Below are 19624 nucleotides of genomic sequence, written 5' to 3' on the forward strand. Positions count from 1 at the left end.
TCTTATTATGATCCAGGCGTCACATCACTGAAATGTATTCTTGCACCTGATAATTATAGTTGATTGTGTGTTGACTCATTTCATTCATGTGTATCTTTTATGCACTTTCTTCCTCTTTCTGCCAACTGGACCTTGACAGTGCTTTCTTTTGCCTAAAGGAATGTATGCATTATGCATTCATTTGTACCTATAGTTGTGTACTGTTATTAATGGGTGCTGTGTCTTTCTTACATTTCTTAAGATTACATTTTATTAATAACTTTATTGATCTTTTGAGTGCATAACAGGATTTCTTGTTTTGTTTTGCTCTACTAATAATTTAAACTTGATACATACTTGCCAACTCTCCCGGAATGTCCGGGAGACTCCCAAAATCCGGGTAGGTCTCCCGGACTCCCGGGATAGCAGGCAAGTATACCGCATGCTGGAATTTATTTGCCATAATGACGCGATTCGCGGTGAATCACATCATTTTGTCCCCACCCCCACGACAAAATGAAATTTTTTGTCGCAGGGGCGAAGCCCCACCCCCTCCCACCCTCCAACTATGACCCCTGCCCGGGATCTCCCGGAATAAACTATGCAAAGGGTGGCAATTATGCTGATGTGTACCACTGCATTCGCGTGTGACATTTAGGGGGAGACTCAATTAGATGCAAAGATTTTCACAGGCATTCTGGAGATACTTTGTGGCAGATATTTTTGCAGAACTATCCACTCATTTTTCCTCACGCCCCATCGAGGTGCGAGGCAAAATAAGCGGATATTTTCATCGTAGTAACGGTAAAAATGCGCAGTCGTGATGTTCCTCAGAACATGGCAGCTATTTAAATCTGCTCCTTGCTCTTTTATCATTTTTCACCAGATTGTATTTCTTTACCAGAGACTTAACAACTTTATTTATTATGGGGGAGATTCAATTTGCTGCAAGATGTCTCCGGAATGTCTGCAGAGTCACCTCGCGGCAATGTCCTGGCTGTAATCTCCGCTCAGGTATTCCCGGACCCCATAGAGACTAGAGGAAAAATGAGCAGAGATTCCTCCCATACTTGCCGTCAATGTGCACAGCACGATGTCCGCGTGCCTCATCACCGGCAGTTGAATCTTCCCCCAATATTTATATATGTTTAGATTTGGGGCCAGCGCAGCATTTCAGAGAGTATGGATTCCATTATGCAAAAGACATAGTAGAAGAGGAACTATCACAGATTCAAACACTGACTATTCACGAGCATTCCATTCCTTACTCTTATCCTATGAAACGCTGCATCCAAGTTTGAACCTCTATATTATAGTAGACATATAATATAACAGTATCATCACTATATGATTCCTGTAGATAGTAAAATTAGGAGCAGGGCACTTCTATCTTTTTGCTTCCTTATACCTAGTTTTGTTTCATTACTGTGTTTCTTCACAATGGTAAAGCACAGTGGCGTATGCTGGAGCTATATAAATAAATGTTAATAACAAAGGCGTAACTCCCATTGTAGCAGGACTAGCAGTCTAGAGGGGAAGGCTGCTCTCCAGTCAGAGCTCCATGTGCATATATGTGTGTGTTTTCCACCCTTGGATGGTACATGGTTACCCTTACAAAGCTTTGCTATGGGGCCCTCAAGTGTCTAAGCAACACTAGTTGTTAATAATAATAATAATTCCTATCCAGTATAATGTACACATTACATTTTACAGTTATACGCAGTACTATGAATGCGAGGTCTCTGCATTGCCACCATGTGACCAGAAGTGACTTTTTATTTTTTAAACTGGAAAGGGGTGTGACCACTTTTGTATTTTTATTCCACTCACAGTTTTGGTAGGTACAGGTTTATTGGTCCTTCAAATGTAAAATCTATTTCAATGTGAACGGCAGTGTCATATGGGAGTAGAAATTGGTTTCTCTTTTTTTGGTTGCTAAATCTTCCTGTCTCAACCCTGACAGTTACCTGACATACAAATTAGGACACGTCTGATGTTTCATCCCTCCAGGGTTGTGATAAGTGTATGACACTTGCAGTTTTTACCTCATAATACATTATTATTTCACACCCCTTTAATACATGAGAACAGAAATTGGTGGTAATACACATTCTCACATGAAATGTGACAGGTCCATAGTGTGATGTCCTCTGAGATTATCCTACATTTTCTCAATCGGTAACAAACCAGTCCATCAAGGGGGATAAACGGTATTACTCCTGTATTGTAGCTAGTAGTGATTTACTTGTTATATTCCGTGTATCCTGTTAGCGAGACAATGCTTAGCCAGACACGGGAGATTAAACCTGTCACACACTGAATCTACAGTCTAAAATACATTATCTTTGTGTCAAGAGCGTGGACCCTTGGGCATAAAAACAGCTGGAACGGAACATTTGCTATTTTGACCTGGCACGGTTACTGCATACACTATGGAAATTCACATTTATGTCATCAACTCGAGAGCATTGTATAATGAAACGCTTTTCTTCTTTTTGCTGTGACTTCAAATGGCGTCTTCATGAGGTACCTGGAGATTCAGTGGGCTTACATCAGCTAGATGGGAATATTGTTCCATTATAAAAATAAGATATTTCTCCCATAAGCCCTGTAAGAATTTCAAACTCTTCTGGAACCAAAGACTTAACTAGCAGAGGGCGCTACTGGGCCTGTAGCTGGGCAAGGGGCAGGAGAGGGCAGGCAAATTTTTGCCCGGGGGGCAAGAACAGACTCAGCAGCCTATTAGGGACATTTTGAAGGATAAAAAATGCAGGTGGCCCGGTGACCCAGCGAATGTAGCCCACTATGGGACCGGCCCGGGGACAGAGGGCGCCTTCCAGGGGTGGGCTGGGCAGGGGGCAGGGGGGCCGCTCAGTCTAAACGCTGTTTGGGCCGCCCATATAGCTTTCTACTCATACGTAAGGTAAAGGCAATATCCATCTCCTTTGTTCTGTCAGGACACAGGAACACTTACCTCTGCATTGTTATTAGTAATTGTTATTGTTCTACAACTCATGGGAATAGAACACTGAGCTAGTTTCCCCGAGTTCTCTCACATAACACGCAGAGCTGTATTCACTATACAAACTTCTCAGAAAACACTGTTTCCCACGTCTGCTGGGTCACACTGGCAGGTTTAGTGGGAGAATACAAGGAGCTGGAAACCATCCAAACCAATACATATTATACAGAAGATGCTGAGAAAGCTAAGAAAAACCCGCAATGTCTCTTCTATTCAAACCATATATTTATGGCATAATGTAGTTTGTAGAGCAGGATTCCTATGTATTGTACTTGTACATACAATGTGTGGAAGTTACTTATATCTCACGAATGTCATGTGGCAGTAAAAATAAAATTGGTGTCCCTTTGTTTGCTCCTGTGATATTTCTTATTTTACTATACCCTATACAGAGGAGGGCTGCACATTTTAGCCTGGGCAACGAAACTCTGCTTAGCAGCCTATTAGGAACATTTTAAAGGAAAATTAATGCAGGTAGCCCTGTGCTCCAGCCCAAGGTAGCCCACTACGGGACCGGCCCACGGGCGGCAGATGCCCCCCATGTCAGCCAGCCCCTGACCTTATACATTAGAAATCTCCCCCTCTTAAATCAATGCACTTCCCCATCACAGCCTCCAATAGACTAAACACATTGTTCCTCCCCAACAACCTCCCCAACTCATACACTCATTCTACTTTCTGAAGTTGCTATTTTATTTTTAAAGATATTTGTCTATCCAGACGTCCCTGTAAATATTCTGCATAGGGACGAATAATAGCAAAAACCACTATAAATCCTATAAATAATAAAAAAAACACATAATATAATAGCATAAATATGCTGGACAGGATTCAAGGAAACCTCTTTGTGCCTCTCAGCTGCTTGTGAACGCACTAAATATATATTGTAAAAACATAACCAGACCTATGTGGAAAAGAGCCAGGACTCGGCTTTAAAAGCCCTGGTTAGTGCAGGTGTACAGGTCTCCTGAGACTGGGGCTGTTCCTGGAGACTTACCAAGATCTTTTCTTTCCAGTTTACGCCATTCAATTTATTATTTCAGCAAAGCAGCGAAACACTGAATACAACCATATATATAACATGCATGATTACATGTTCTTCCAGTCTGCTACAGATGGAGTAGACTTTAGAGCATAAACAGTGCAGCACATGATCTTTTCAAGCAAAATGTGTGATTATTTAGTTGGTGTTAATTTCTAAGTCACAATACAGCTTGCTTATGTGTATCACCTTCCCTGGGCCTCCAACAGCTCTGCTTGTAATAACAAGCACTCCTCATAATAATCACTATAAATGGACTTTTATGGTGAGCATGGGGCCATAACTAGGATGGCGTGGCATGTGCTACCTCAGAGGGCACAGGTCTGATGGGGGCTCCAGATCAGATGTAAGTCAGATCATTATCCAGGCATCACAATGCAGGGGGCACCAACCGGCGGCCTCTTGAGTTGTTTTTCCCCTTCATTTTAACCCTGTTGTGCCCCTGGTGGCTGTCCCGTACCCTGGGACCAGACACCTTATTGTATGTGCTGCAGATCGGAGATCTGTTCCTCCCCTCTCTTTCTTTTCCCTCTCACTTCTTTACCTCCCATACTAATAGAAGTTTCATGCAGATTGTTTTACGGGGCCATTAAGGTTATGTGGGTCTGGTGGCGCAATTGATGCTGTATGGGGGGCTATTAATATTATTTGGGGGCTTGTGGGGGGTATCAACGTAATGTTGGGTTTTTGTTAAATGTGGGAGAGAGAGAGAGAGAGAGAGAGAGAGAGAGAGAGAGAGAGAGAGAGAGAGAGAGAGAGAGAGAGAGAGAGAGAGAGAGAGAGAGAGAGAGAGAGAGAGAGAGAGAGAGAGAGAGAGAGAGAGAGAGAGAGAGAGAGAGAGAGAGAGAAGGGGGGGAGAGAGAGAGAGAGAGAGAGAGAGAGAAGGGGGGGGAGAGAGAGAGAGAGAGAAGGGGGGAGAGAGAGAGAGAGAAATGAATGAATATTTATATATATATATATATATATATATATATATATATATATATACACACACATACACACACACACACCCTTTTCTGTATTTAATTTCCCAGCCCTCCTCCCTCACAGATGCCACACTGAGGAGGAGATTGGTAGCTGGTGTCCCTGATGCTGTTGTGTAAGCAGACATACTTGCTGGGACTGGCTGAGACCACCTATTTCCCCTGCCCTCCTTGTGGAACTGGGGAGACTGTGAATGTTTCAAAGACACTCTCAATGTGGCAGAGTCAGAAGTTGCAAATCATACAAATATTATGCATTATGGGAGCCCTGATGTGCAGATTGTACAAAGACACATCCAACAAATGTCCCAGTGAAGAGGCCCATACCTGGCCCCTGAGTGATAAGGTTTACCACCTGGAATACATAGAGTGGATGGTTCTCCCTGGAACCCAGCAATCCCTACCATGGTTATAAGTAGAGATGGGCGGGCTCGGTTCCCCGCGATCCGAATCCATCCGAATTTCGCCTATCCGAGTACCAGGCTCGGTACTCTCCCTCCCATTCACAGGCTGTATTAGCGCAGGGACAGAGCAATAATTGTACACCTTATTCTTTCTATTATTCTTTCATTTCGAATCTATTCAATTCTATTATTAAATCAAATTATACTTGCAATTGTTAGAGCAGCAAGACAGGAGGATAGAGGAGGCTTATTTTTCAATTTGTTTGCACTGCAAGTGTTTCGGGGTCTCCCATATTCCCCAGTGTTTTACACTAATTTTTCTGGTTGTCAAAAGTCATATTTGACAGTAGTATCTATATAATACAATATTTTGCACTTCAAGTGATTTGGGGTGTCCAATAATCCCCAGTGTTTTACACTAATTTTTCTGGCTGTCAAAAAAGTCATATTTGTCAGCAGTATCTATATAATACAATATTTTGCATTCCAAGTGATTTGGGGGTGTCCAATAATCCCCAGTGTTTTACACTAATTTTTCTGGCTGTGAAAAGTGATATTTGTCAGCAGTATTTCTAAAATTTGTTTGCACTACAAGTGCTTTGGGCTCATTAAAATGGATTCAAAGCAGTCCACATATGAGCAGAATCAGCAACCAGGTTCTGTCACCAGTCCTGATGGTAGTGTTCCCAGTGCGTCATCTGGGAAAGGCGATGTAAAAGTACATAGTCTTTTTAAATCAGGGAAAAAAAAATACACCCCCCAAAAAAATTTACAGTTTTGAAGCGAAAAAGAAGTGTAACTGAGGAAAAGTTAACTGCCGATAAAAAAAGATTGCCAACATGCCATTCTTAAGAAAGAATGAGGCCTTCGCCTTTCTCTATTAGTGGCAGATCAAAAAATGTTACCAAGCCTTCATCTTGTACGGTCACTTGTGACCAAGCAAGACCAAGTAATTTGGAGTCTAAAAGTGGTGCACAACTACTGTTATGCGTCAAAGCCTAGCTGCAAGAAAACAGTAAGGCATTAGAGCAGGGTTTCCCGAACCCAGTCCTCAGGGCTCCCTAACAGTGCAGGCTTTCCAGATCACATGTGACATAATTAGGACCACCTGTGCATCTGTTACAATGTGTCAGTCAGTAATGAATACACCTGTGCTCCAGCAAGGAGATATGGAAAACCTGCACTGTTGGGGAGACCTGAGGACTGGGTTTGGGAAACTCTGCATTAGAGGATAAGGTATGCTCTGATTCAGAAATGACAAAAATCCCTGTGGAGAGTCCATCCACCAGTGGTATGTCTAATTGTGAGCATTCTGTTAGTGTACCCATAAAGAAGGGCCCTTTCAGCAGGTCTGCTGATGTGTGCCTGAACAGCCCGAGTGTAGCTGGTGATACACAAATGACTTTGCCACTTTGGAATTAGAAGAGGATGAGGGGGAGATTTGTATAGGCGACAAGGGCGCTAATGAGGATGTTGATGAGGATGAGGTTGTTTGTGTAAGTCCTGCACCAGTGGCAGCAGTTCTGGCACGTGACAAGAAAAAGGCCATTGTCATGCGTGGCCATAAAATAAAAAAATCCACTTATGTGTGGAATTACTCCTACCCAAATCCAGACAACAATTGTATAGCCATTTGTAGTGTATGTCAAGCCACAGTCAGTCGAGGTAGGGACCTAAACCATCTTGGAACCTCGTCCATGTTACGCCATTTAACGAGAGTTCATGGCAAAGTGTTGGGAAAAGCTGAAAGTTCTTCCAAAAAAATTACAAGCACTCCATCATCAGCTAGGACCCTCTGGTCACCGACATCCCAACGGCTACAAAATACACCCACAACACCATCCTCATCAATATCCTCAGTAGCGATCGGAGTTAGCCCTGCATCCCACTTATTAAGGCTGGATGACTCCTGCACTATTATTGATTCCTCTGAAGAAAGCGTTAGTCCCACTGCTGCTGCTGTTGCTGCTGCTGGGGGTGAATCGTCAGCCCAAAGGCAGGTCAAGAAAATGAGCAGTCCTACATTTCAACAATTAACTGTGAAACAATCATTTGCTAGGGGAAGCAAATATGACAGAAGTCACTCAGTTGACAAGCGAATCCCAGATGCCATGGCTGTCATGTTAGTGTTAGATCTGCGTCCACTATCCACAATAAACGCAGCTGGTTTTTCACAGTTGAGGTTTTGTGTCCGCGTTACAGAATTCCATCGCGATGCCATTTTTCCCGTAAAGCTATTCCACAACTATACCAAAAAGTGTGTACAAATGTAGAGATTGCGCTGAAAAATGCCATTCTGCCCACTGAACCACAGATATGTGGACAAGTGGAAGTGGTCAAACCAAAGACTATATGACTGTGACAGCCCACTGGTTTGGTCATTCACCTTCACCAGCAGGAACAGCAGCAGCATGTACACCACTACGTAACATTTGTCACAGGCAGGCCACTCTTTGTATCACCGGCTTCACTAACAGGCATACAGCTGTGATTGATAAACAGAGATGTGATTGATACATGGCTTATACTACGTGGACTCTCCCCAGGATATGTCATTTCTGATAACGCCAACAATAATAGTACATTACAGCTGGGTGAATTCCACCACATTCCCTGTTTTCCTCACACCTTCAACTTGGTGGTGCAGAGCTTCCTACGAAATAACCGTGAGGTGCAGGAGATGCTTTCGGTGGCACGTAAAATTTCAGGCCATTTCAGGCATTCTGCCACAGCATGTAGGAGATTACAGCAGCTCCAAGAGCAGTTTAACTTGCCCTGCCACCAACTTAAGCAAGAGCTGGTAACTAGGTGGAATTCCACCCTGTACATGCTGCAGAGGATGGAGGAACAGCGCAAAGCCATCCAAGCGTATTGCACAAGCCATGACATTGGGAAAGGAGGGGGGATGTACTTCACTCTTGCACAGTGGGGAATCCTTTCAGTGCTGTGCAAGGTGCTGAAACCATTTGAAGTTGTGACATGTGAGGTCAGTGCAGACTCTGCAAGTTTGAGCCAAGTCATTCCTTTAATTAGACTATTGGAAAAGCAGCTTGAGAAACTGAAGGAGGAGATGAAAGCAAGCAATTCCGCAAAGTATGTTGGCCTTGTCGATCAAGTACTTAATTCGCTTCACAATGATCCTCGAGTTATTAAAATCTTGAACTCGGATCAGTAAGTTTTGGCCACTGTGCTTGATCCAAGGTTTAAGACCTACATTGAGTCTTTGCTTCAAAATGAACGAGATGTGAACTTTTGCAAGGAGTTGCTCAGCAAGTTGTCAGCTGAACTGGGCCTTGGCTTGACGACGTGTATTCCTTCAGTTTCTCAAGCAGCTGCTGCTCGTAAAAAATTAAATTTTCAAAATAGAAGGAGGGAAGATGCAGAGGGAAGACCAGAACAATTTAACATCTGGGCGGGTTTGAAGGATTTTTTAAAAAAATGTGTGACCTTGCCCATAACTCCCTCCAATATAAGTATTAACATGCAAAGGATGGTGGATGATTATTTTCAAGAGGTAATTGATATGGAAATGTCAGACAGTCCCTTTCCTTACTGGGAAGAAAAGCAGGCCAAATGAAACCCCATGCACAAACTTGCTTTGCAATATTTAAGCTGCCCACCCTCCAGTGTGTACTCTGAACGAGTGTTCAGCACAGCTGGGAACTTAGTCAGTGATCGCCGTAGAAGGTTACTTCCCAAAAATGTGGAGAAAATGATGTTAATAAAAATGAACTACATCTTCCACGAGGAAGGCCTTCACCATCCAAGACATCCAAGCACTGACTGTTCTCTAATGGCGGATTCAAGCGGCGATGAATTGATAGTCTGTGATGATGACGTACACACTGATGAGGGTGAGGATGAAGCTAAAGATAACATCTTTTTAAAACTTTCTATTTAAGTGTAGGGTGCAATCTACCCCTAAAGAGAAAAGGGACTTGGGGCATTTCTATATCACGTACCGTCTTGAAAGGCTGCTGTTTGGACAATTTCTCATTAAGGGTAGGGTGTCATACACAGACTGACCCCAAACTGGCTTTGTCCATTTCTATTAATATTGTACAGTCTATAACGGCTGGATTTTTGAGTATTTTCTACAAGTGGAGGGGGGCCTATAGAGAAAGAAACCAAACTGCCTTTGTCCATTTCAATTTATATTGTACAGTCTATAACGGCTATATTTTTGAGTATTTTCTACAATTGGAGGGGGGCCTACAGAGACAGAAATCAAACTGCCTTTGTCCATTTCTTTGCATATTTAACTATAAGTGTAGGGTGTAATATACATCCAAAGACGATGGCTGCATTGCCAATATGCATAGATGGAAAGGAAGACAATCTGGTTTGTGTGTAGAATTAATGAAGGCCTACCAGGAATTGAACTGTTTTTTTGATAATTTATTAGCTTTACAATTTCATTACTTATCCTAGAAACAGGTGGAGCACTAAATTTGGTTATTTTATGCCCAAAAACATTGATTTTTAAACAAAATAGCAAAACAAAACCAAAACCAAAACACGCAATGGCGGTTTGGCAAAACCAAAACCAAGACACGACGGTAATCCAGATCCAAAACCAAAACACGGGGGTCAGTGAGCATCTCTAGTTATAAGAAGTATAAGAGGAGGAGTCTTACGACTGAGAGGGTGTGTGCAGTACTGGACGACACAACTGGATAGGTTTTAACGGCTCAGCTGGATTGTCAAAGGCTACAAAGAGAGGATCATAAGAAGTGGATATAGTGGGTGCCCACTGAAAGGATTATTATTGCTGCTTTGCAGCACTGGACAGTTGGGAAAACTATACATACATAAAACAGGGACATGCAAAGAAAACAAAATAAATGCAGACATGAAAACAAAGGGTAGTGTGGGCCCTGCTCATGTTAAAGCTTATATTTATTGTTTAGTCTCCACCTCCTCTGCTAAGCTTATTGTTCCCGTTGGTCCTGTTGCCTCCCACTACCCCCTCCCTCTAGAATGTAAGCTCTCACGGTCAGGAGCCTATGGATCATGTCTGTCCACTCTCCATTATCCTTATTTTCCCAATCACATCTTATGCCGATTATTATTTTTTTTTTTATGCTTTGCTATTTATTGTTATTTGTACTCAGTCACTTATTCTACTTAACTGTACCCTCATTTCTGTAATTATGTATACAGTATGATAACATCAGACGCTACCGAATCTGTGACTTCATATAAGTAAACGATGTTGATGAGTCTAATTGGACGAGGGCGCAGCTGAAACATCATGAAAGTGTGTGACTCAGTGGAGATTGGGACAGTGTAAGGTGCTTCAGTGTGGGTAAGATGCCAGCAGTCCGAGCCAAGCAGCCCATCATCTACCACAGCCTGCCCAGGAACCAGGGGCCTGATTCATTAAGGATCTTAACTTGAGAAACTTCTTTTTTTTTAGTCTCCTGGACAAAACCATGTTACAAAGCAAGGGGTGCAAATTAGTATTCTGTTTTGCACATAGGTTAAATACTGACTGTTTTTTCATGTAGCACACAAATATCAACTTTAAATTTCAGTGTACAAATAAGCTATCAAGTATTTGTGTGCTACATGAAAAAACAGTCAATATTTAACTTATGTGCAAAACAAAACACTAATTTGCACCCCTTGCTTTGTAACATGGTTTTGTCCAGGAGACTAAAAAAAAAGAAGTTTCTCAAGTTAAGATCCTTAATGAATCAGGCCCTAGATCTCTTGGGATTGGCTCATAATATATCGTTACTACGCTATGATTTCCCAATTCTTGTCAAATTGCAAATGTTTTATGTAAATACTAAAATGTTCTTAAGAGTTAAAGCCCTGCTGCTGAATGGTTCTTAAATAAACCAAAATATTCTCTTATTCAGATAGTGTGCCTGCATGTTTAATGTTCACCCAGAACCGCTACGCTTGGGATGGGTGAAGCCTAAAGTGGGTCCCAAAAGCTCAGACTTGGTGCAAGAGACGGTCCCAGTTAACACTCCATTGAAGGGTGCACGTAGGTCACAATTAATGCTATTGTGATTAAAACAATACTGACCTCACACTGCATCGTAAAGCTCTCTTAGAACACCAGCCTTGGATGAAAGAATACAGAAAGAAATTTGCCAAACATTATCCTAAAAATAAGTAATGTAATGGAGCACTGGCCACAATGCACAGGGGGCGTGCAAACAGCTTAGAGAGATTAGAAGAGACTTGTAAGGATAAGTTTAGCTGGGGTAGAATACTGGAAGTGTACGAGCCCTCATCTCCCCTGGTCTCACAGGTCTGTGCTGTTTCTGAGAGATACATGCTTGCTGAGTGAGCCTGCCAGCAATTACATCAGAGTTAGAAACCCAAAAGGCCAGGACTCTGTGCTCCTGCGGGAAGGGCGTGTGCTCAGATTTCTATGAAAAAGACCACAGATGCAACTTAACAAAACACAGGCTGCTCCTGAGACGCAGGTTACAGGAATCCATCATGACCACTGTGTTTTCTGCATCACTTCATAGCAAAGTTCTTCAACTCCGATCCATGCCGAGGCTATCCTGTGTGAGTGAAGTCAATCACCTGAAGGGAGGTTGCAGCAAGGGGCACAGTCCATAACATCAGACACATCCTTTTTGTTTGGTATGAGATGACCTCTGTGTAAGTGCAATTTGTATTGTGAATTCCTTTATCTGTATCGTTGCTTCTTAGACAGTAATCCCATACTTAAAGAACTACACATCGTTTGCCTTTCCGGAGAATAAAAAACCCCCCTAAAACAATCCATTGTAATCCATAATCTTATACATTTATTTTAAGAATCAGGTTTTGTAGAGGTGAACTTGCTCACCAAGCCACCCCGTGTTTGAGTGTTTTGTTTCAATAAAAGTTATTGCTGTATCCATGCAGTTATTATAGGTGCAGTTTTACATGACTATGTGGCCACACTGCAATTGGACTTTTGTTTTACATTTGACCAACAAACTGGCAGTGGCCAATCACTGTAACCAATGGAATCACTGAGAGAAATCTTATTCTCAAATAAGAAAAATATATCTGTGTACTAGTGTGTATAAATTTGTATTTATTTTAAAAGACCGCTAATCCTAACTTAAATTGTCTTCAGAAAGAGGGCACTATTTCACATTGTACTCACATTTTTTATGCAGACAAGTATGTGCTATTGTTCTCTGTGATCAGCTGTTTTAGGCTGGAGAGAGGCAATGTTCTTTAATGGAATTACTAAGAGGAAGCCCCTACATCAATCACAGATATAAAAAAAAAAAAAAAAAAGTGAATCTCAAATACCTTCTAGTTCTCAATACATGAAACTTTTACAGATATACAGGTTCTCTGTGAATATTAGAAATAGCACTTTATAAAGCCACCTTGCACTTTACGTTTGGCGGTCCTTTAAAAATAGAAAAGGCCTTGCTCTCTGCATCTGCCCAGCTGTGAAGAGATCCATCTCCCGCAGTACTTGAAGAATAACACACACAGCCAGGGATCAGGCTCATCAGGATAACAAGTACTTCATTAGAACACACATGAAGTCAGTAGCTCTGCAAGTAGCACCAAGTCGGACATAAAACACCTGGATATTATTTGAAAACACAAAGTTCTGACTCCTGCAGCCCTGAGCAAGTGTAATAATAAACTCATCACATGGATATTTGCTAAATCCCCTCCTAAAACGGTAACTTTCCCATACTGTAGCTGGTCAGAAAACTGCTGTAATTCTCATTGTTCGTCAGTTGTTGTTTGGTAAAAAAAAAAAAGTCACTACTTTCACCGTCAAGAACCCTTTAGATATCTCAAGTTTGACGCATTTGTTTTCAAATCACCACTGATGTCATCTGGTGTTATGACAACTCTCAGGAGCTTTACAAACCATTAACCGATTTGGTTTCTGGTCACTGAAATTTTTCCAGTTGTGTTTGTAAAGTAGAGAATGAAACTGTACCAACAACCACCTCTAGAGACGTTGTAATACTCACCATGTAGTTCTATACCGCGAAATACATGACCTAATATTGCTGGCTTTGGCTGAAGTTGCTTACCAAAGCTTATTTGACAAATTAAGGTCTATTATTATTCCTAGGGCCTTCTCCTTAGATTTACTGTGTACGGCATCATTTAACAAACCTTTAAGCTCTGCACTCCCAATGCATACCTTGATTTGCCTGCAATTAACTTCACCTGCCACAAAGCCGCCTAAACATTATTTACACAGTTTTATTTGCAGAAAGGGAACAAAGAGTTGAGTGTGCAATCAGCAAACAATGAAACGCTGCTTCCATTTCCCATTACAGAATCACAAACAAAAAGGAGGTGGCCTAGGACAGACCTTTGTACTCCACAGAAGTTATTAGTCCACATGGCTGTAAGGTCATGTTGTGACTTTCAGGTCCACAACAGCGGACAGGTTGTCCATCCATCACCTAGACCTGGTCCTTAGGACTCCTAACTGTGCACAGGTGTATTCATTACTGACTGATACAATGTAACAGATCCACAGGTGGTATAATTATATCCCTGGTCACCTGGAAAACCTGCACTGTTGGTGGTCCTGAGGACTGGGATTTAGAAACACTGATCTAAACCACAAAAACCAATGTCCGCTTTAACATGATCAGGTGTGTTAACATGTCCAATAATTATTTGGAAACTATTTTTAGAAAATACTTTCCTTGTGACTCACTCTCTCCAAGGTAGAACCATAAATACACTTACTAGGCCAACAAGGTCATAATCTTTGTAAATACAAATCTCCAGTAATGGTTGCAGGGGCATATTCCATTCCGATCCGCGGGATCGCGCCGGAACGGCCACGAACCTAATCCGCGGTACCGCAATAACGTGGATTTTCGTTCGCAGCCCATAGGGCTGCGTACGAAAATCCCCGTTATTGCGGTACCGTATTACCGGCAGTACTGCGCATTTTCCGCGGATCGGATCCGAATTGAATATGCCCCGCAGTGTGTTAGCCTCACTTTCTAGCAGAGTGTATCTAAAGTCACCAGCAACTAAATGACTGATCTTCAGAGGGGAAGGACATATATAATATATTCATTATACATACATATTTTTATACATAGAGCCCCAACCAAAGTCATCTGCTTGAAATCAGCTGTTCCACAAGGTGGACTAAACCTTCAGGATGGGTAAAACCCACAGGCACAAGGTGCATTAAATTTAATCCGTAGTTACTGCAGCTGGAACGGCTGGAAAAACAAAGATCATTGATCTCTATGACGATGGGATTATCAGCACACACTGACAATTTCCCAACAGCTTGAGGAACCATGAACGCAACAAGCAACGTTCATGGCCCATCAAATGTTTAGGAAGTTCAGTGTTTGCTAACAATTCTTTTTTTTCTTTAAACCAGCCCTTCACGCTGCATTGGCTGTAGGTGGAATAAAATGAATCACATGCGCAAAAAATAAGCATTTGTGTTTTTTCACCATTAAAACTAGAAACTCTGAAACGGAGGCCAAGGTGTTTACTCTCCTGTGACTCCAAGATCATCTCTGGTGCCCTCCGAGAATTATCTTCATACGTTCTTCGTACATTTCTTTATTTTTTAATCTGACAAGCAGCAATATCATGTTTGTCATTTTGTACATTTTAAAGTAGATACAATTATTAGGTGTTTTTTTTTTTTTTTTAATATTACAATATTTAGTTTTGACTTTAGGTCCTTTAAGATATATTAAAAAAAAAAACAAAAAAAAAAAAAACCACATCAACTGCAAACGTGATGAGGAAGGGGAGGAAAAAAAAAAAAAGAAGAAGTTACCCAACCAAAAAATAAAATAAAATAAAAAAAACGAAAAAAAATAATGTCCACATTCCAGAAATACTTCACTCATTCCTTTTAGTAGAGTTGTAAGAAATGTTACAATGGCATGAGCTTGAAATATTTATAGGCATTTTCTCTTGACGCTTATGACGTGGCACTGGTGATGTTGTAAACAGCAGAAAAACAGGGACTGCCGTGTGACCGAATATGGAGGCAAAGACCTGCTTCTTCCAACAGGAACACACCAAACAGTGCCGGCGATGACTTCCTCTTACACACGTCCATGGTAGGACAGCATCATGCTACGTAACTGTATTCATCTGCTGAGGCCTGGCTGCGCTCGATGTACTGCTTGTCTATGAGAACCTCAATGCACTTCTTGATCATGCTGATGCTCGGGTTAAATCGAGCTCTGGACTGGCTGATCACCTGCAGGGGGGGAGCAAACACATATGGTCACATTCAATGTAACATCACAGGGAGAAGAAAGGACAACTTCAGAGAGGAGAACGTTGGTGTGTAACAGGTTGTGTTAGACATTTGTAGAACGTATACAACATCTAGACAATCTTGTTGTCAGGGCTTACATGGACACTGAAGAAAAAAACAATTTTGTTAACATCCTATGGGCATTTTTTTTAGGCAGAGATTTAGCACTGACATGGGTCTGTTCACACATGTATGTACCCATGGTGTGTTCACAGCGGGCAAAGCATGTAAATCAGACAGGGATCTTTGTAGGCTGTGTCATGCTTCTCTTTCCACAATGACTTGTGCATAAAAGTAACATTTGTATTTCATGGTGTTGGAATTTAACATGTACATGTAACATGCCTATTCACAGCGGCCAGATTCATATAAGTGAATTGAGTCATAGCGTTCATGCACAAGACCACTTAATGTGTTCTGCGCCTTTCAAAATACAGGAAATATAGATGAATAATCCCAACAGCACAATGCACACATACCACATAAGTGGTATTGATGCGCTTTCTTATGTACTTTATAGAAAAATACCGTATATACTCGAGTATAAGTCGACCCGAATATAAGCCGAGGCACCTAATTTTACCAGAAAAAACTGGGAAAACTTATTGACTCGAGTATAAGCCTAGGGTGGGAAATGCAGTAGCTACTGGTAATTTTTTTTTTTTTTTTTTTAAAAGCTCACTTCTGTTTAATTACTGTCATTTCAGTCAGAGTTCTAAACAATCAGGATATTCACAGTCTTAACAAACGATTTGATAACTCAAACATTTCTATAGGGATTCTATGCACATGGAAACACAAAAAACAAGATAAGATCATTTGGAAATGACCTGGCAACTCCAACTAGGCAAAGAAAAAAAGAGGGCAAAACAGCGCTAATTTAACCACAAAAACCTAAATAAAACTGATAGGTTAAATCTATGAATATATATTTGTTTAGTGTAATAACATTTGTGTATAATTGCCTACTTTTCCTAGCTCACATAGATGCCAGAGGCAAGATGAGAGACAATGAGATGGGTTGGGCTTCACAAAGTGACATGAACATAACGGGTTTATGCTTAACTCTTTTACTGCCCAGAGGCAGCCTTATCTATCAGCCTGACAAAATCACCTAGGAAAATATCTTGACAAAAGCAACTGTGCTCTATTGTGAAACACACTCGGCACTGATAGGATTACAAAGCTTTAAATTAACAAGTACCAAATAATCACAACCTTATCACAGGGCGAACTTATAGTCACCAGTCCCGGAGTGCTGTCTACTGATGCAGTCCTTGGGTCCTTCACTTCTCTGCCAGCGTTGTGATTAAATCCAATGTCAAACCGCTTTTATCAGGCACACAAACGTAGAAGATTCAGTCTTTTACTTACCCCCGCAGTAGAACGCATGCTGACAGGAAGTTCGGCATTTTGCATTCCAAATACACAACTTCCTGTCAGTGGAACGCACATGCGTTCCACTGCGGAAGTTAACAGCTCAGGGACAGGAGACCAGGTAAGTTCACTCGTGTATAAGCCGAGTGGCCTTTTTCAGCATACAAAAATGTGCTGAAAAACTCGGCTTATACACGAGTATATACGGTACGTCTCTTTCCAATTGAAATTTTCCTTAACGGTCTGTAGAAAGTAAAAGAGCAGCATTATGGGAAAAACAATCTTGAAAGTCCAACAAATTGTATGTGTATGTCTACACATGTTGGCGGCCAACTTGGACGAGACCGGCCATTCAGCCAATCGTGTTGGGCTACTTCTGACATCACTTAGGTCCGTTAATGCAGATGGAAGATGTCTGCATACATTTGGACGATAGTTGTAATCTTCTGATCTCGTTTACCAACATACCACATAATTATCTGTATAATGTGTCTGTTATCACATGCTGCAATAATATGGAATCAAACGTGCCTAATGTCAGCTGCATTATGGCAGCATGTGTGGGCTGCATAATTTACTCTACACAGATAAAAGTTGGCCTCAGATTTGTGCCTGTTGGGAAATAACCCTCACTGTCCTCGCTGCCATACACAGTCCTCATACATTAACACAAGTGGAGAATCAGCATCTCCTGACAAGCACTGTGCTGCTGTGAGTATTCCGATTGGCTACCACTTGTTCTATCCTGTCCACTTTAGAACTAATGAGACATGGACGAGCAAAAGACATATATAGTAACGAAATGGTGCTCTGACCTAAGGCAAAAGCTTAACACCACATAACTAAACACATTTCATACGCTCCACTTGTGTTAACATGCCGCCGAAACGCACAATGAATATACATAACCACGCAAAATACATGCAGCAATTATTTCTGCACTTACTATGCTTTCATCAAATGCATTGTGACACCTGTATGTACATAGCCACAGCATAGGGGAACAGGGCAAGTATCCTAGTTAGTGTGACTATGGTTTAACAGACAAGATGGTCATTATATGGGCATTATTATCTGGATAACGTCTACAGTGTTGATTCTCCAAAGAATCGGGCAAATGTTTTACATAATTTCTGGGAGCAAAGTTACCACTCGCCTGTGTCTCAGAAGTTATCTGCTGAACATTAACAAATTCGTAAATCGCAATAGAACAAAATAATGTTGTTCTGCAGAAAGGCCTTATTTACTAAGGCAAACTTATTAATGGGGGCGATACCCTCCCCAAACAATTGTCCCGATGAATAGGTTTGCAATATACAAGTTACGTTAGAAGCCCAGTACCAACCTATGTACACACATTTCCTAGCTCCTCTTCCGTACAGTCAGCCTCACAGGGTTGTGGTACCGTGTAATGCAGCACCGTGTACAGTATATAGGACAAGCACCACAAATGCTCACTGTCCAGGAGGGTTAATGTCTGCAGCTGGGGTACAAAGCTACATACAGCGAAGCTCCATCACTGTGCACTACATGTACATACACAATGACCGGCCATACTATGTGCATCTCTAAATATTTTATGCAAACAGAACATCTGAGTATCTAGGGCACATATGAATCTACCAATGCCAATGTATTCTTCTAGAAAAACATTTTATGCATAAATAACAGTAAAGCCCAATGACAACATATGGCAGATGGGGCTGGATGGATTGTCTATGAATATGGGCTATGGAAATACAGTGAATATTTGATGAGGGCGATGCTTTGTTTAAGGGTATTGGATTGGAACAGATCAGAACGACATGCAGTGTGACAGATATATGGGCGATTACTTATGGAAACAGTGTTATCTCTCAGCCAATAAGGAGTCGTGCTGCATCCAGGTGTAGCAGCCCAGGATATATAAAACACAATTGCACGTACGTAACGAAGGCTTCCCTGTATCCTAAATATGTTGGAATAGGTTCCCAAGAACGGTCTTACTTGGAGCACAAAACAAACTCAAATGGGTGTCACAGGTTTTCGGCTGTATAAATATCACATCCACCCTTTGTGAACAACTTTCCTAGAACACTGTAAATGCAATGTAACACTAAGCACTACAGTAAACACTGTGCTCACACAGCTAAAATGTTATCTGGACTTCAGGGTATATAAAAACACTTACTTGGCCAACTATTCTAGGGTTTAATGTACTAAAGTCTTTAAATAGATTCTACTTGCTTTTGCATTTATACTTATCTTTACAATAACCTTTACCTCCATGTCTGATGTAGTCTATTGCATGCGTTTACCACCATTTATGTACAAATTATAAAGATGGTCTTACATTATGGTCAATTTTGCATCATAGTCTCAATTATACAGAGATATAGGAAGGTTCAGAAACTGTGTAGAATACTAGTAAACCCTTGAAAGCCATCCACAACTTTTAAATATTGATATCCACAAGATGCAAACAAAACTCTTATCCAAACCCTCACCATCTCCCGCCTCTGCTACTGCAAACTCCTCCTATTTAACTTTCCCATCACACATCTATCCCCATTT

General features: G+C 41.4%; 1 protein-coding gene across 3 annotated transcripts in view; it reads right to left on the minus strand.

Annotated features, from left to right (window-relative positions):
• Positions 1–14963: 14963 nt before the first annotated feature.
• Positions 14964–19624, minus strand: part of CUL2 (cullin 2) — a 61809-nt gene continuing 57148 nt past the window's right edge. For all 3 annotated transcript variants that reach the window (XM_075212060.1, XM_075212059.1, XM_075212061.1), the window contains one exon: positions 14964–15634. In XM_075212060.1, coding sequence (XP_075068161.1) covers positions 15503–15634 — 132 coding nt within the window. In that variant the 3' untranslated portion in view covers positions 14964–15502. The remainder of the gene's footprint in view (positions 15635–19624) is intronic.

The sequence above is a fragment of the Mixophyes fleayi genome, chromosome 5 (assembly GCF_038048845.1).
Source record: "Mixophyes fleayi isolate aMixFle1 chromosome 5, aMixFle1.hap1, whole genome shotgun sequence".
Taxonomy (NCBI): domain Eukaryota; kingdom Metazoa; phylum Chordata; class Amphibia; order Anura; family Limnodynastidae; genus Mixophyes; species Mixophyes fleayi.